Source organism: Temnothorax longispinosus, chromosome 2 (genome assembly GCF_030848805.1).
Source record: "Temnothorax longispinosus isolate EJ_2023e chromosome 2, Tlon_JGU_v1, whole genome shotgun sequence".
In the NCBI taxonomy this organism is placed as follows: domain Eukaryota; kingdom Metazoa; phylum Arthropoda; class Insecta; order Hymenoptera; family Formicidae; genus Temnothorax; species Temnothorax longispinosus.
The window spans coordinates 17,175,633-17,194,949 of NC_092359.1; the positions used below are offsets into that span (position 1 = coordinate 17,175,633).

Sequence of the window (19,317 nt, forward strand, 5' to 3'; positions counted from 1 at the left end):
ATGAAATTTTCGCGCTCGCGATGGTTGGTCGCGCATGCGCAATGGCGGCGAGACTGCAGCGTCTGCAGCGACTGTCGGATCCCACGTGTCTGATGTGCGATGTGCGTGTATGTCCGTTAGGCTGCGAGCCTGGAGCCGTGTACTACTCCTGGTGCCTTAGGATGTTTTGACAGCAAGATTTTGTTCGAAAAATGATACTTGTAAAGTGTGCTACGATGGAGCAGCTGATACGAAGAGGCGCCTTATTGGCGGTGGCATTAACACGCAGGTACATTTTATATATATAGCTTAAAGTTGTTTATTATTAGACATTTATAAACTTTACAGAGTATTTCTATATTTCGATCGTATCTCTCTCTTATCTCCTTTCTGCGAATTACCTTTCCAATGGATTGCATAATGCAACAACAAGCTGTATTGCGAATACCCTACTATGATTCCTAATTTATCTCATCATTTGTCGCCAGGTCAACGGCACTTGGTACGTGTTACGTCCAACCATGCAGAGGCAAGAAAAGCGACACAAACGACAGCAATACAAACGTACCGGAATCTCTGTTCCATCCTGTGCCCATCAAACCGAATCCAGATGACATAAACGTTGGCGCTGAATTGACTGGGTCTTCGTTGAAGAAGACGGATCTCTTAAAGATATTGAATGCCTTCTCGCAGAAGACGGAAATCAAGGAATTAGCTCAGCAATACGGATTGGATCGTGAGTATCAATAATCAAATATACACGCACTGATCATGGTTTCTGACTACGGCATTGATTTCAGACTATCTCCAAGGACAGGCTTTCACAAACTTTAAACAGTACTGTTTAGGAACGGAACCATTACCCGTAGATCTTTATGTAGTCCTGAGCGATATCCTGCAGGGTGCTGGAAATGTCGCCGATATTTTTCCGTACTTCATAAGTCATGCCAAGCAAATATTTCCGCATATTGATTGCTTGGACGATCTCAAAAAGATTAGCGATCTACGAAATCCTGCTTCCTGGTAAGAAAACGTAGATTTATATAATATTAAAGTTATCGAAATTTACTACCTTATTATGCAATCACTATTTTATTTTAATTTAATATATATGTGTATATTTTAATATATCAAGAAGAACATAAAATTTTCACAAAGTGATAAAACTTGACTATTGCTCTTTAGGTATCCTCTAGCAAGATCAAAAAGTAGAAAAATAATTTTTCACGCTGGACCAACAAACAGTGGGAAGACTTACCATGCTCTAGAAAGACTTATTACCGCAAAAAGTGGGGTGTATTGTGCACCGCTAAAGTTACTTGTTGCGGAAGTATTTCATAAATGCAACGAAAGGGTTGGTATTATATATTTACTTCAGTTATATTTGCCAAAGATAAGATAAAGGTAATAACATATGTAACATTTAATTTAGGGAACACCATGTGATTTGTTAACTGGAGAAGAACGAAAGTATGTCAAGGGTCACAATAACGCAGCGGATCATCTATCTTGTTCCGTAGAAATGGTGAATCTACAAAACAATTGTAAGTGTTATTATTCTGGCATCTTCAACACATAAAAAAGTTGCCAATACGATCATAATTTATTGCAGATGAAGTAGCTGTAATTGACGAAATTCAATTAATGCGTGATCTTAATAGAGGCTGGGCGTGGACGAGAGCCCTTCTGGGAATTCCCGCGGATGAGATACATTTATGCGGCGAAGCTGCTGCTATAGAATTAGTACGCTTTTTATCATTATATTGTATATTTAAAAATTATGTACCATTAATTGATGTCTATTAACCAAAAGTTGTATGTATATACAGGTAAAAGCCATATGTGTTTCAACGGGCGAAAACGTGGAAGTTCGTAGATATAAGCGATTAACGGACCTGGAGATAGAAAATCAAGCTGTCGAAACGTTGAATAACGTTATGCCGGGAGATTGCATAGTTTGCTTTAACAAAAACGATATATATACTGTGTCACGTTCTCTCGAGAGCAGAGGAAAAGAAGTGGCTGTAATATATGGCAGTTTACCACCAGGTACCAAGCTGGCGCAAGCTGCAAAATTTAATGATCCTAACAATTCTTGTAAAATCTTGGTAGCGACCAATGCCATTGGAATGGGTTTGAATTTGTAAGTTTCATGCATGTTTATGTGTTAAATCTGAAACTGTACGTTTATATTTTGAAGTTTTAAGTGATAAAATGTGTATCATTGAAAACGATTGACGAGTCCACGCATTGTTATAGGCATATCCGGAGAATTATATTTTATTCGTTGATTCAGCCAACGTCCAACGAAAAAGGTGAAAAGGAAATGGACGTTATATCTGTGTCAGCGGCTCTGCAAATAGCGGGTCGTGCTGGACGTTACGGCACAGTTTGGGAAACAGTAGGCATAATCCAATTTATCTCTATTAACGCTACAAAAAAGACGATGCAGAGAAAAGTGTAAAATATTAAAATACACTTTTGCTTCGCAGGGCTACGTAACGACGTTTAAACGGGAGGATCTGCCGACTTTGAAAAATTTATTGAGTCAAACGCCAGAGACAATAACGCAAGCTGGTCTCCATCCAACGGCAGATCAAATTGAGCTGTATGCTTATCATTTGCCAAACTCGTCATTGTCGAATCTTATGGTGAGTACCGCGTGAAAACAGGAACGAAATTAATTGTAATCGTAAATGATGCCACTCATAACGCCTCATCCATTTTTTTTAAGGATATTTTTGTGTCGTTGTGCACAGTCGACGATTCTCTTTACTTCATGTGCAACATAGACGACTTTAAGTTCCTAGCCGACATGATACAGCACGTTTTACTGCCACTCCGTGCGAGATACGTATTCTGTTGCGCGCCGATTAATCGGAAATCGCCATATGTGTGCACCATGTTCTTGAAGGCAAGTATTATATTACTACTGACTCTTAAAATTGATTAAAGTATTATTACGAAGAAAGAGCTCCCGGGGTTAATATAAAACCTGCTGTATTTTTAGAATATAATTTTCATTTTCACGCTTTCTTGTGATATACATAATTGTGCATTTTTTTCAGTTTGCACGTCAATACAGTAAAAACGATGCGATAACATTCAACTGGTTATGCCAACATATCGGATGGCCCTTTCAAATGCCGAGAACTATCATCGATCTCGTCCATCTGGAAGGCGTTTTTGATGTATTGGATCTTTACCTGTGGCTAAGGTATAATGAGATTGTAACTTAATTATGTGTTTTTTTTTCGCGTTCTTATATTCATTTTATTATCTTGTATTCTGTAGTTACCGTTTTATGGACCTGTTCCCGGATGCTGAAATGGTCCGTGACATACAGAAGGAACTTGATGCACTCATCGAGGCGGGAATAGTTAGATTAACGACTTTATTGTTGAATTCAGATGCAGGTAAATGTGATTCTTTTGAAACGAAATATTTACAATATAATTTGTGATCTTCCGCTACTTTAATTTCTGTTAGTTTAATAGAAATATACGTATATTACGTATGTGTGTGCGTGTGTAAATTTTATCTTATATATTTTATTAAGATCGATTTTTATAATACTAGTTGAGAAGTGTTTAACATACAAGTCTTTTTCTATTATTTAGGTGGAGAGCCCGATAGTTTTGAGTTGCAGACACAAAAACAAAACTTTTACAGAGGTAAATTGCTGTTTATAAAAAATAATTATACATTCGTGATGCCTGAGTGCTAAATTATATGGATCATTTTTTAGATTTTAAAGGACCTGGCAAACGTACTGTAGGTAAAGGCAAATTGACTGAAAGATTAATAGCGGAGGGACTCTTAACACCACAGATGTTACGTGAACTGCAATCTGAATGGATTAGGTCAACGAAAAAGAAAAAATAATATAACTGTATAGCAATAAAATGTTAAAATTTATTAAAAGAATTTCTTTTATTGCGAACTGAATTAAGAAAGGCATAATTAAGTTTACGCGATATGAATAATGACATAATACCTTTAAGAGAGTATTGACATTGCAAATAATACCAATGTTACATACAATTTAATGTATAAAAGAATCATGTCATTGTAAGTATTATGTTAATATTCTACGTATCGCTTTTATGTAGTTTCGTCCATATATATTTATATATATACATATACAATATATTAAACATTTTCCTACAAAAATATAATCTCCATTTTTTACCTATATATAAGCTTTATGCTCTGTAGATTTTATTTTCGTAACTGAAAAAAAGATCTGATCTTTCTGGTTGCACATTTAATATTATGATATTGTTTTCACTCGTGAATAATTACAATTTGACATGTATTGACTATAACCCAGATAACATGCATGTTGCATAAGACGTCGTAAAGATATCTTAAAGATATCTTATGCAACATGCATGTTATCTGGGAATCTTCATATTAAATGAATTATTGCAGTTAATTCAATTTATATTAATTAGTCGCGATTTAAATTATAAGAAATTTATCTTTATATAGCCATCACGTGGAGCAAGGTCAGCTACGAAGGTTTACAAACTGATGTTTAGCATGGTCCCGAAAACATACCGGCATATAAGGCTATATATTATATTTTATATTGTGTTTCATAACGAGCAAAGTTGTTGTTTATGAGGTTGAAAAAAGCAAATTTTAATACCGGCTTATCAATATACCGACTGATAAGTTTAAATTATCGATCAATGATCGGATGAGAATTGTGATCATTATAAAACAATATACTATCTGAGGAAGGAATATATATGGATAATTATGATAAAGGCGAAATTATTAGAGCTATGGTAAACTTAAGATGTGGTAATTTGGAGGACGCGAATATGTATTGGTTAAAAGAGGAAAGCGGTATTTGTATGTTTTGTAAACAAGGTAGGGATAACACGAATCATTATGTATCAGAATGCGAAACGATAAAAAATCGGTTTATAGAATTAGGTAAGAATAATAAAGAAAGATTAGAGAGGCTTTGGAATGATGAAATGGGCATCATCAAGGAGAAGTTATTGGTAAGATTATATAGAGAACGATCAGCGTTAGAGAAAGAAGAGCGAAAAAGAAGGTTGGATTAAAACATAGAAGGTAAAGCGGTCAATGTGTATCAATATGTGCAATAGTTACTTGTAAGTTAGGATAGTAGTGTATGAATGGAAGGATGAATGATTAAGGTTATTTGTAAACCAAGTCCACTTCTTGGCTATGTAGCTAAAGTTAACAATAAATATAATATAAAAATATATAAAACAATATACACATAATACATTTAAATTATTGATCATATGGATAATATTATATGTATGCACTAATGTCGCTTCATGACTTCGCGAATCCAGTCTATATATGAAGAAACCTTAGTAAACAAGTGAGGTTTTTTGCTAGGACAAGATTGGTCTCCCGGGTCTCCGTAAGTCATAATACCTATTTGAAAGTCCTGGCCATTTTTTCTTACGATGAGAGGATCACTGCTGTTTCCCTAAAAATAAAATATTATTTAACAAATATTAAATAACTGTTACGAAAAGAGAGAAACTTTCGAATTTTATTTATTAAAGCTGACTAAAACGATATAATATGATTTATGCTGCGCGTTAGAATATTGCACTTATATACTTGCAATTTTTGTAGTATATTATCATAAACAATAACTTTATTATTTGTAATTATGTTTTACCTCGGGACAAGCGAATTGTCCAAATCCTGCGAACGTGCAAATGTGGTTGTCGTTGATGGGCCAGTATTGCCTGCATATATTATTTTCTATAATCGGCAACGTGGCGTACTTAAGTTTAACTGTTGTACTTTTGTTAGCCGTGTTATTTTCTTTTTCCAACCGATCAAGTTTCCAACCGACCACATACGCATATTTGCTCTCGTAATATGTAAAGCTCTCGTAATATGCGAGTTTTACTGGCTGAATATTATCTAAAATAGAGAAATATTATATTTAACTAATAATTTCTTGAAATCAATATTAAGGCATGATATACATTCGTAATACTTTTTCAGTAGTTTTATAAATTGTGACATTTTTTTAGTATGCATCAAAGTATATATCCAAGATTATAATATAAAAGAAGCTGTACGTAGATATACAATACGATTTTTGATTTCCACGAGTCTCCGTTCCACATTTATAAAATCTTATTATTCAAATCGTTATTAACTTTCCGCATATTTTCTATAGAATAATTAAATACTGCCGACATATAAATAAGCGCAAAAGGAAGAAGAAAGAGAAATATCAATTTAAATGTACTTACTGGAAAAAGGAATATCTTGTGGCATATAGAGTAAGGCAATATCATTGTTGGCCCTTTCGTATTGCGGATGTATAAACGTTTGAGTCGGAATCATCAGGACACTGCTGAAGTCTCGAAGAAGATTGTGACCAATTCCAAACTCGTTGATGAGAATGAACACTACGAAAAATGTACTTATGTATATATTGGAAAAAGGAATATCTTGTGGCTTATAGAGTATTAAGGCACCATCATCATTATAGCACTTTGGCGTATTGCAAATGTATACACGCTTGAGTCCCAATCATCGACATACCGATCAGTCGAGAAAAACCCTGTGTAATGTCAAACGCGTCAATGCCAAAATCTACCAAAATATTTTTTGCGACGCAGTGGGCGGCTGTGAGAACCCATCTTTTGGATAAGATCGTGCCAGCGCACAGTGTCGCGGTGCCGTCCAAGATTGAGTACACCATTACCATGTATGGAAAGCTTGGGAACTTTAACGCAGTTGTGGATCCCTCCGTTATGTTAGTTATTGCTTCATCTATTAAAAAAAAATGTCAGTGTAAAGAGAAATGATTATTATTAGCTTAATTCGATGGTAATTATTTAGAATAGGGTTTTTTCCAGATTTTGATATTTTTTTGCGGCTTTCTTGGTAAAAATCTTTGTTGTGACTCCTACAGTGATAATCAATCGGGGGAGCCCGAAAAATATGTGCCCTATTTATTTCTTTTTACTTATTTTTTACCTATTTTTTCCGACGTGACTTTCCGGATCTTCCGACGTTATAAATATATAATATATAGTCGGATTATAAATATATAAATATAAATATATAATATAATATATAAATATAGTCGACTCTTAAAAGGACCGATTTTGGTCCTGAAAAGAACCGGTAGTAATTCGTGAATCTTGTCTATTTTGTTGCGTTATTTCGGTGTCCAACAGTTTGTGTCAATATTAAAGAAAGTAATTTGCTGATATGTGTGTATCTGTATAGACAGTACACGTGTAAGCGAAAGTCAGTGGGGGTGGATCTCGGTTCGCGTGGAGAGTTGAAAACCCGAAAAATGATGATACGGAAAGTACAATGCTGTCCAGAGAAACATTCATGCAAACCGAGGTCAACTCCTGTCCACCCCCGCCTACATGTCTACTTTCAAGTAAAAGAAAATTGAACGTTTGCGTGGAAAGTTGAACGATACTTTAAAAAAAAAGATAAAAAAGTAGGTAGGGTACATATTTTTCGGGCTCCCCCGATTGATTATCACTGTCAGTGTCAAAATAAAGATTTGTAGCAAGAGAGCCGCAAAAAAGTATCAAAATTCGGAAAAGGTCTTATTCTAAATAATTACCAAATTAACTAAAACTTTTTTAATTTTTGCTTTGTCTTACCATTATTCGCGTCAAGAACGATAGCATCGATGGGATTGTCGGATGTGACGTTTCTAGATTCGTTTCCCAAGTACAAACTTTGAGTATATAATTGACACATTGACAAACAGAATACAATGCACAGTAATACCTTCGTACTTAGCGGACTCATAATAGTCTGTTCTGCGTGTTGTTCCTGCAAATTTCCCATTATTATGCAGTTGCGTCGATATTCAGGCAATAAATGGCGACTAATCAAATTATTAATACTTTTGACAACGTTTTTGTGAACTGTATTAGATGTGAAAACTCCGGAAAATACTGCATGCAAATATACATACCATATTATTGCATGAAAGACATTAGCTTGTGCACATTATTTTCGATTATTTTTAATTAAAGCGATTATGCTATACGTGTCTTCATTAAAGGTATTTTTTATCGCTTTTATATTGTCCACGCGTATTGTGGTAAAAATCGGGACTTTTAATTATTTATGTATTAAAATTCGAGAAACAAAGCGCAAAGAAATTGGAGACCTTTTTCCCCCGAAAATTTAAGCATTATTAATTAATCTTCATTAACTTTTACAAGTTCTTTGAAATTCTATTAATATTGTTTATCTTTGGTTGATTGTCGGTAGTCCGCAGATATTATTTTTATAATTTTTAAGAGGTGATTGTTATTCTAACAAAATGTAATGTGCGACTGTTGCTAGTGTTTCCATTTTCGTTTCCATAATGTATGGAAATTTAAAAGGGTCAAAATGATGAAATGTGATATGAAAGAATGTCGCAAGTCAAATGAATTTACTTCACGCACGCGAAATCAAAGAACTTCGCCTATTTTTATAAGGTGTTTTGGGCTATCCGGGCCTAGTCATTAATTATACATTATTTTTTGTAGAATGTAGGTACTAAGAATGTAGGTAGTATTAAAAAAAAAATTATTTTAGGTTTTTAAACCCCCTCGACGAAGGCAGTTCTGACCTCCTAATGATGTCATTTTATTTGTTCGATGGCTCATCATCAGAGCTGTTCAGGATAACAAATACGTCATTGCTATATATGCTCGGAAGGTATACCTCTATACTAAAAAAAAAACGATCCTCCGCTTTATGCCTAGGACAGACTTCATTGGTATCATCGTTATACCATCGTTGTATGGACATCACTTATTGTGTCACTGCATTTCGATTCTTTTTACCATGACAAAATAACGAATTAGTAAAATTAATGCTTGCTTAATCAAATATAACTTAACTAAATGTAAAATCAAGAACTTAGCCAAGCAAATGCGTCAACAAATATACCGGAAAATAGATATTCTATATTTTGTTTGTTGCCGTTGTTATCATGGAGAGGTAGCTTGAACGCAAACAGAAATCTTTAGGCGAGGATAAAAACCAAAACTAGAATTCTGGGAGTCATGTTTAACTATAAAATAAGAATTAACTCATCAGTTGATTGCAAGCATGAAAATATCGTGTATTTATTTCGGTATTAGACACAGTCAGCAGATGACAAACGATGCTAATAAAGTCCGTGCTGGGCGGAGAGAGCATGAAGCGGTGGGATGTATAGTAGGCGTCATTAACCCTAGAACGCATGTATCATTTTTTTGACCTTCTAACGCATGACTGGGGGCAATATCGACCCCACGCTTTATTTGATCGTAAAACCGGTCCTACAGAAATAAAGGGCCTTTAAACCTACATGAATTTCTTCGTCTTTTAATAACGAAGAGAATGGTATGCGGTAAATTTAATTTTACTCAAGTTTTAGTTAGTGAAAATCCATTTAAAGACCGAAAAACGCAGAAAATCAGCAAAAACCTCTTTTTTTTAAACAAAAATTTGTATCTTTTTTTGTAATCAACCGATTTTCAAAATTCAAACGGGGTTTTAAAGAGGGACACATTAGACTATTAGAAAAAAATTGTTATCGCTATGTTCTGTTCAAAAATATTTTATTTGGGACCTATAAAAATGAAGAAATTCACAAAGTTGAAATATGGGAAAAAGTCGATGAAAAAACCATAAAAAATTGTATTTCAAGTATTATTTTATTTTTATTTGATACAAAATAGTAAAAAATATGAAAAAAATGAAACATTATATCGCCCAGCCATTTTCTGCGAAATGTCAATCTTCTATAGGCAACGGGATTTTTACCGACTAAGTTGTGTGATATTCGTCTTAAATAATATTTATGACTATTTATGCTCAGATTACGTAATAATACATGAATATATTGATTCTAGCAAAAAAATAAAATTAGCTTACCGACGAAACACAAACGCAACTCACAACTGGGGTCAATATCGACCCCACGCACGCTTTGCGACGGTGCTGTTTCACTGCCAGCGAACAACCAACGCTGCGCCCAACATAATCTTACTTTTAGAGAGTTGAAATGAATTATGGTTCAGGTCCTGAGTCATATGTCACTCGCTAGCTCAGGAGCGTAGTTCAAAGTTCGCCTGGGTCGAAATCGACCCCTCTCATGCGTTCTAGGGTTAATGCCTTCCACCTGAAGCATAGTACATGTAACGTGCACTATAGAAATCCCAAGAACACAGCTAGGAAGGCATTAATGACGCCTTCTGTACATACCAAGCGCTCGATTCTTGAATTTATTCGCAAAAGAAACGTATGCGCAAATGTTGTTCTTACAGAAACGTTGCAGGTTGATTGGCTAAAAATTATGCGACAGCCAATCGACATTTCTGTAAGAAACAACATTTGCACATACGTTTCTCTTGAGATGAATTCAAGAACGAGTCCCTGCTGGTTTTTTTCAGGGTTGGGAAAGTTACTTTTTAAAAATAACTAGTTACAGTTATCGTTACCGAGTCAAAAAAGTAATTAGTTACAGTTACTAGTTACTGATTCTCAAAAGTAACTCGTTACAGTTACAGTTACTTAAAAAGTAACTATTAGTTACTTTTTCAGTTACTTTTTTAAAATGTTAAAACAAGATTACAGAATAAAAAGTTTAATTTTAACATGATAATTTTAAACTTAAATTCTTAAATAAAATGTATTATATATGAAACTAAAATTATATACAATATATGTATATTATAATATATATATGCATATTATACAGGGTGTCCTATGAGTCCTATGACTCGAGGTCCGGTGTGTTATTGAAGTCATTTAGAGTTGAAATTGTTTAATAAACATTAAACATATCTCGTAAATGTTCCTAACAGAACCACAACTATTGAAAGTTAATATGAATATTTGAAAACATTTTCAATCCTTAGACTACTTTCTTTGGGGGCATATGAAGTCAGTAGTTTTATACAGAACAATCTCGCAATAGGGATGAACTTGTGAACAGAATTATGGATGCAGCAACGCAAATAAGACATTCTCCTGGCATGGTGGAGCGAGCTATTAGATCACTTTTACCTTTTTGGAAACAGTTTTTTAGGCTTCCTGGGAGAAGCCGCTGATCAAGGCAGCGACATAGACGCACTTGACATCACCTGCTTTCACTCTCTCTTACGACGACTTGGCTACCAGACCTGTGTTTTGTCTGTCGAAGAAAGATATATTATTTTCTTCGACAGGAGATCTGTCGGTCTCCTCAACCGACAAATCAGGCTCTTCCACATTACCAATGGTGTTTGAGTAGCTCATCGGCTGGCAATGCATCGAAAGGAATATCCCTGATTTTGATCTCGGTGAATAGGCTTTTTAGCTAATCCGCTGATTGTTCATTGGCGCATTTATATAAGAATGATTACGCTATTTCTTTCTCAGGAATTTCTCATAGAGGTGGGGGAACTAGCGCACTCTCGAAGTTCAAGGATCTGCTGATCAGCTTTCTGATCACACCCCACTTCACCGACATCTAGCCCTCGTTCTAGAAGGCTATCCTGATTATGCTCTTATCTTAATCGCTTGGGCGCAAGAACATAATCTTCGATCAGTGACCTTGGGCTTTTTGCCTGGGTGACTGTCCGACAGATTGGAAATATTGTGGCTTAAAAAAAGACACGCTTTTACGTGTCACATGTTGACCATATCTTTCTCTCTTTGTCCTTTGTATCCGAAGAGTAGGACTTTGGGCGTTTTTCAGCCTGTCCTTCTCTCTGCAGCTGCTTTTTATAACAACGTCTGGCAGTGCTGCTATAGTGAACTCGAGTTTTAGTTAGACCCGATTCCGCAACTGGGGACTCCTCTAGTCGTTCGCTCCCTAGGAAAACCATATATCTTGGAGGACTTTGTTTGAATTATTTCAATTGTTAAGGCCTCCGCACAATAAAAAATATAAAAACAAGGAACAGATATTAGCGATTAGGACTAAAGAATCAAGAATAAAGTTGGATGCACGATGAAAAATGCAGGCAACAGAAACAATGAATAACATAAGCAATAGATTTTATTGGAAGCCGTGTATTAATACTACACCAGCTTTATTCCTGATTCTTATTTCTAATCGCTAATATCTTCTTTGTTCCTTATATTTTTCATTGTTGCGCGGGCCTTATTGTTATTTCTGGAACAAATGGAACTAATTCTATTTTTCGTCCCACAAATACCGCGATCGCACGATTTCATCCGGATAGAGTCGCGAATGTCTGGAATTTGGTTCGTATTCCCGAAGGGCACACGATATCCGGGAGGCACCGTGTGTGACATAACTCCCCTTGCGCCACACAGCAATCGGTATAGTATAGCTTATACCTTGTGTGGGAAATTTCTCTTCGTAGATTGTACTCACAATCAGTTACACCTCTGAGTGCGACCTTATACCTTATACCTTTCCACCATTCCAAGATGAGATAAATCCGACACATACACTATAGATCAGAGTACCTATTCTTATAGGTCTGGGTACCTATTCTTGAAATCGTTTGTTATTAAACAAATTCGTTTTTGGCGCCAATGAATGGCCAGTCAGTTGGCGCCACTAATCAGTGCGTGTGTAAACTTACCTTAACTATAAAGTAACTGTATTAAAGTAACTTAAATTAGTTACAGTTACCGAAAAAATGTAACTAAGTTACCGTTACAGTTACCAAAAAGAAAAATGTAACGCAGTTACCAGTAAGTTACCAAAAAAGTAACTTGTAACGGTAACTAGTTACAAGTAACTAGTTACTTCCCAACCCTGGTTTTTTTTTTAATATACATCAGATACCTTCTGACTATAGCGATAATGCATTTGTCATCTTGGATAGCTCTGATGACGAGCCATCGAACGAATAAAAATGGCATTATTATAGAAGGTCAAAACTGTTTCCGGCGCGGCGGGGGGTTTAAAGATTATTTAAACTATTTCTTCTTTAATATTACCATAATAATTTAGAAAATTATATATAATTGCAGATAACTGGGCCCGGAGAGCCTAAAATGGGAGAAGTTCTTTATGCCCAGTTAGGTGATTTTTGCAAACGCGGCAAAAATTTATCCTTTATTTATTCCTTTATCGTGTGAAAATATCTGAATCCGCTATTGCAAGTAAATTCTTCGGACATTTTTCTCTAAAATTTTATTATAATAATACGACTGCAATCTCACAAATCAATTTTAATTTAATTATTGTTTGCAATATATATAGCTATTAATAAATATTATTATTATGATACACTTCAAATAGAGAAAAAACTTCAGATATAAAATCAATTTAGATATAAAAACAATTCTAAATCAACGACAAAATCTTTTAAAACAATTTTAAAAGAATAACAACACTTCTGCCTCGTGAAATGGATTTCACCTATAAATTTGTGACACATAACATTTTAGGCTATTTTTTATGGGCTTAACTCAAAATCGAATTTTTTTGAATTGTGACAGTATTTTTCTAGGGTGTGATATATTATTCTCTTGCTTTTTAGCTTTTCAAACATAGCTATTTTGTGAACAATTACGTTGAGTCAGTGGGCGTTATAAGTAATTCTTATTTCACAAAAAAGGAATTTATATAGTACAACTTTATACTTACAATAGACTTTACACGATGAAATATAAACTATGTTGTAAATACGCACCGCGATTTGAAGAACTGACAAGAAATTCTCGGGAACTGTCTCTACAGTTTTCGAGACTTCTCTTTTTACAGGAACCAAAAGAGATCTTATCACTTTTTTGGAAAGCTTTAGTCTAGTCTAAATGATTCATCCTAAGTACGTGGAACTGAGTACTTGAAATAAGTACGTGGAAGATATGAGAGTATATCATATTCTAAAAATTCTCAATATTATCGCATTTCTAAGGTAAGTACGTGTACGATGATCACACTATCTTCACAGTACCTCCAAAATGCGTCTGCGTTTGTAATTTTACTGTTTGCCAGGCTATCTGATACACTTCCCAGGTAGCACCTATGCGTTTCAAAAACGTTTTACAAATGTTTCTTCGAAACGTTTTATAACGGTTAAAATGTCCACTCGAAAAACGTTAAAGTATACGTTTATTTTCGGGTTCGGAGAATCTATAATAGATTCTCAAATGTGAAATTTGACCAGAGACAGTACATAAAGTCTTACGGCAAAAATTTGTCACTCGCTGTTCTATCATTATTGCAAGCCACATAAAAAATAAATAAATAAATGAATAATAAATATTGAAGTGAAATGAACTTTTAGTGAAGTAAACTAATTATTTAGTCGAAGAGCTGACGACACTTTTGGCCAAGTGATTTTGTAAAATATCCTGAGTGACCAATTAATTATTATCAATATCCGATAAAATTGAGACTTAGGGGAGAGTGGGGGAATTGAGAACGGCGGGTAATTGGGAACAGCTAGATAAATAATACATTCCCCCGCACTACACCGTCCCGAACCTATTCAACGGCTGCATGCAGTGCTACTCATTGCGTACGCGACAGTGAGAGTGAAAGGACGCACGCGTGCTGTCACGGTAAGTCGAACAATTTTTTTTGTATTTTTGATATAATTTTTGTCGTCTGTTATAATGGATGTAAGTATTATATTTTTGAGTTCAAAGACTCCATATTTTGTTACTATCATGCACGCACTATCTGTTTTCAAATCCCACGTAAATTGAAGTTAACCAAAAGTGCTGTTGAGAGTGGCGGCTATTTTGATGTATATTGACTACTTCGGGCAATTGGGAACGGCGTCAAGTAGGTAATTGGGAACGTTCCCAATTACCCCTTGCGTTCTTAATTACCCATAGTGCTGCTGGTTGATTGTGTAAAAATGTTTAAACTTTACAAATTGTTTCAGATGCCTCGAAATTACGTACGAAAGACTGAACCAAAATACCAACTTGAAAATCTTCGCCATGCAATCGAAGATGTTAAAAGTAAAAAGCTCACATTGGGCCAAGCTGCTACCAAATACTCAGTACCAAAAACAACATTATTTACGCAACTAAAACAAAACGAATTGAAGACATCAAAAAGAGGTCGGCACGCATAAGGTATCGGGTAAATAGGAACGGCAATGTTTTTTGTTTTTGTTTATATTTTTATTAAAACGTAAATTTTTAAGAATTTTGTTATGACTACTAAGTACATAGATAATCGAAGTTTATGTAGCAATAAAAGTTGATTTAGTTTATAACTATTCTCTATTATTTTTTAGCGTTAGAAGTTAAGTGTTCCCAATTCCCCCACTCTCCCCTATACTATGACTTGAAAATCTGTTTTTATTTTCTCACCTGCGTACTTCTAAACCCCCCAGGTACGGCCAGCCAGGTGTTCGGATTATCGAAAGAGAGTCGTCTACGCAGGTTAAAACGGAAAATCGTATTTTACGTCGTCAGCTCTTCGACTAAATAATTAGTTTACTTCACTAAAAGTTCATTTCACTTCAATATTTATTATTCATTTATTTATTTATTTTTTATGTGGCTTGCAATAATGATAGAACAGCGAGTGACAAATTTTTGCCGTAAGACTTTATGTACTGTCTCTGGTCAAATTTCACATTTGAGAATCTATTATAGATTCTCCGAACCCGAAAATAAACGTATACTTTAACGTTTTTCGAGTGGACATTTTAACCGTTATAAAACGTTTCGAAGAAACATTTGTAAAACATTTTTGAAACGCATAGGTGCTACCTGGGTTATGACCGACGACGTTTCAAATTATTACTCCCTATAAAAATGTTGAGAATCAACACGTTGCGAAAGCTATTGTTTATAGTACAGTGCTATTAATTCGATGGCAAGGTTGACATTCGCCAGTAATTATATTATAGTAACATATGTCTTGAATGAGGGAAGAAAATGAAACCGCGGTTAATAGTAATATGAATTTATAGGATCAGCCGCTTCTACAGTTTCTATAAAAAGAAAGTTATACACTGTAAAATTCGTAGTATCAAATTATACTCAATTTGGCACATACAATTTTGTGATAGACAGCGTATTTATATATCTTATGCGAAAAAATATATATCTCTGATACGCCGCGCTTCTTCCCTTATCTTTTAATTTTATTGTAATTTTAGTTAGTTGTATGTGTGGATGGAATGTTTCACGAATCCGTCTTCACCACGGAAAGTAATTGCAATCGATAAGCGTTTGTTGTTTTTTTCGACGTGTGCGAGGACGACGACTTTTTAAATCTGGGAACGGCTTCACTTCATAGTAATTTTTTTTATCAATTAAGAATCCGTACTTATTCTTTTATTCAATGGTTCCGAGACCCAACCTGCATAAAACTAGGTTTCCCGTCCAGCTAACGAAAATGAAAAAATTGTATAAAATATTCATATAACTGTAAGTTTCAAAAATTATTATTTATATTTAATTTTGATAAAAAATATGGAAATACTTTTTGTAAAATCGTTATAACTTTCGAAATTCAGAGCTAAAAATGCAAACAAATTCATAAAAAGGATTTTGTAAAAAAAAATTTGCCGCAATACTGATAGTACTTATAATAGTACTGTTAATTGCCTCTTTTGGAATAATAATGTATATATACTTACTTGATGGTAAGTTTATATTTACTACAAACAGTTTGTAAACCTTCGTATTTTAAATTGACCAAAACTCCCAAGCTCCCCAAGCTTGACGACCAATTTCAAATTTAATGTCTCCTCCGAAAGATAGCCCAGTTTCTCCGCACGAGCCCCACTCGTGCGGGAGGTGCAGTTTGAAATATAAAATTCCCAGGTGGACTCGAACCCGGTTCCTCCGAGTTACGAGTTTGGCGCTTTACCACAAGACCACACTGCCACCCTATAGATACTTCCTGGATATCGTCCATCATTTAAATAATTTTGTAAATAATTGATCTAAATTACGTGAAGGTACCATAAAAAATAATTAAATATTTTTATACTTTTTAATTAAAATATCTATATTTGAATAAAAGTAATAGTTATTATATATGTACATAAAGAGAATTTGCCTTACTTGCTTTATCACAAGATAACTGATAGATAAAATTTATTAGTTTATCCTAACTATCCTGACTATATTAAATTGTAGATGTAATGTTCCGTTGCCGCAATATGATTAAATATCGTAGAAAGTGTGGCAAAGCCGCGCGATTATTGTATTCTAGTGTAATTGCTTGTAATCGCGTTTAAGGATGTATGGGTCGTACAGTCCTTGCTAAAAGTTAAACTTTCAATAAAAGAAGACTTTGCATATATGTCAAACAACTCAAAATTTTTTATATGTTAGAAGGAATTACCGTTAACAGTTTGAGTATGATTTTTTGTTATGTAAATAATTAGTATTGTTTAAACAATAAAAAAAATTTTTTGTGGTAAAAAATTTTGAAACTTAGAATACAATATCAATGATGTATGTTTTACACATAAAAAAAGTTTAAGAAATATCTTAATGGTTTATTTATATTTTATTTATATTTACAGCAAAAATGTCGATTCTCTATAAGGGATAATGTTAATTTTATCAACTTTAAACTTAAATAACTCTTAAATAACTTAAAAATTTTACAGAGTATTTTTAATTTATAGAGAAATAGGATCGTAACGATATACAATCAATTAGAATCAAAAGCCTTGCGATCCAAGCTTAGGTCTTTGACAGCCTTATATTAGTTACTGTATACATATATGTCTATATATATACAACCCTGGCTGAGGTAATATTTTTCGCAATAAATTTTCTTTACAGTTATTAGATATTTAAATCGAGTCGATTTAATTCCGGGGAGGGAAGGGTTTTTAATTCTAACAATTACTGTGTTTTAAGTCCGACAAATAATCGGCGCGCAGTATGTTGGAAAAATTATATGTATATATATAGACATATATGTATACAGTAACTAACATAAGGCTGTCAAAGACCTAAGCTTGGATCGCAAGGCTTTTGATTCTAATTGATTTTTAATTTAATTTAGAAACAATTTACAGCACTTTCTGAATATATTTGAAATACCTTCAATACATCCTTAATTACAATAACTTTTAAACCAGTAAGAGAATTGTGCTGAAATTTTACACAGACGTAATAATAGAACAATCTAAGAAATTTTTAGATTTTTGGTAATGCTTTGAGATGTCACCCATACATCCTTAATTGTAATCAACATTTTGTTTGTTTTAGGAAACAAATGTGAGAGCCACGAAGAAATAACAATGGAGAAAGAAAAGAAAAGGAGAAGCCGAGGAGGCGGCCAGGGATAACAGATAAGGTGAGTTACTAATGGAAATAGTTGTTTATTTGCGCAGTATATCGAATGTTTAATACATTGTGTAATAAATAATATATTTTTTTAACGGCCTTTTAGTAATTTGATTGTATATCTCATATTATACGGTCGTATTCCATTTAATTATTTCACTTATTTAATTAAAATATTTCTAAATATATAAAATTAATAATAGTTTAAATTACATCAGGATTATAATATATATTAGAATATTTATTTTAGACATTATTTTTACTTGAATATTTTCGCATGTTACAGATAAATCTTGTACACTCCTCTGTTGTGTGATATAAGTAAAAGGGCTCAGATGGAAAAACCCGAGAGGAGGATGAGGAAGCCTAGGAGAGGCATCGGGCACTAGCGGACCAACTTTGCGGTAAATATTAATTTTTATTTTGCGTCAGAGTAATTTTTGTCCTGTTTATTCTTGAGTCGTTTTATTTCACCATGATTTAGATGTATAATAATTAAAGAAAAACACAAGAACAAATTTTTATAAAATTTAAGTTACTCTTCTTTTTTTTTAATTATATATTATATATCTAAAAATCTAAATCATGGTGAAATGAAATTAATATCTAATTGAATTTAAATAAATATTTAATTGAATGATTAATAAGAAGTTCTTCGACACGTAAGAATTATTTAATCAAATTGCTTATTTTTATGCTTCAGAAGATAAATGCGGAAAATGTCGCATCGCGGGAATCCAAATTAATAACCCGAGAGGACAGCCTGAGAGGAGAAGGAGGCCTAGGAGAGGCATCGGGCACCAGCGAAACAACATTGTAGTAAATATGACTTTTTATTTTGTGTAAAAATAATTTCATTTTTTGCTTATACTTGAGTCGTTTTATTTCATCATAATTTTGAAATAATAATTAGAAAGAAAGAATCAATAAGTAATTTGAAATTTTATAACAGTTTATTTTTCTAAAGATGTTTTTTGGAAAATGTATAATTATTTAAATAAATGTCTAACAATAAGTGAATAATGAATAAAAAGTTTGATGCGCGCGTAAGAATTATTTAATGACAAATTATTTATTTATATGCTTCAGGAGATAACGAAGCGGAAA

At 33.7% G+C, this 19,317-nt stretch overlaps 1 protein-coding gene and 1 long non-coding RNA gene across 2 annotated transcripts; both read left to right on the forward strand.

The window, feature by feature from the left end:
• The first annotated feature begins 49 nt into the window (after positions 1–49).
• Positions 50–5,246, forward strand: Suv3 (Suv3 helicase). The gene is made up of 14 exons (XM_071769454.1): positions 50–268; positions 468–715; positions 780–1,002; positions 1,165–1,333; positions 1,412–1,523; positions 1,592–1,722; positions 1,809–2,122; positions 2,239–2,380; positions 2,472–2,630; positions 2,714–2,893; positions 3,048–3,196; positions 3,274–3,395; positions 3,600–3,653; positions 3,728–5,246. Exons 1-14 carry the CDS (start codon positions 192–194, stop codon positions 3,862–3,864), a joined length of 2,217 nt encoding a protein of 738 aa, XP_071625555.1. The 5' UTR covers positions 50–191; the 3' UTR covers positions 3,865–5,246.
• Positions 5,247–14,335: 9,089 nt separating this feature from the next.
• LOC139808558 (uncharacterized) lies at positions 14,336–15,161 on the forward strand. The gene is made up of 2 exons (XR_011730900.1): positions 14,336–14,493; positions 14,823–15,161. It is a non-coding gene; the product is annotated as an uncharacterized lncRNA (long non-coding RNA).
• Positions 15,162–19,317: the final 4,156 nt, after the last annotated feature.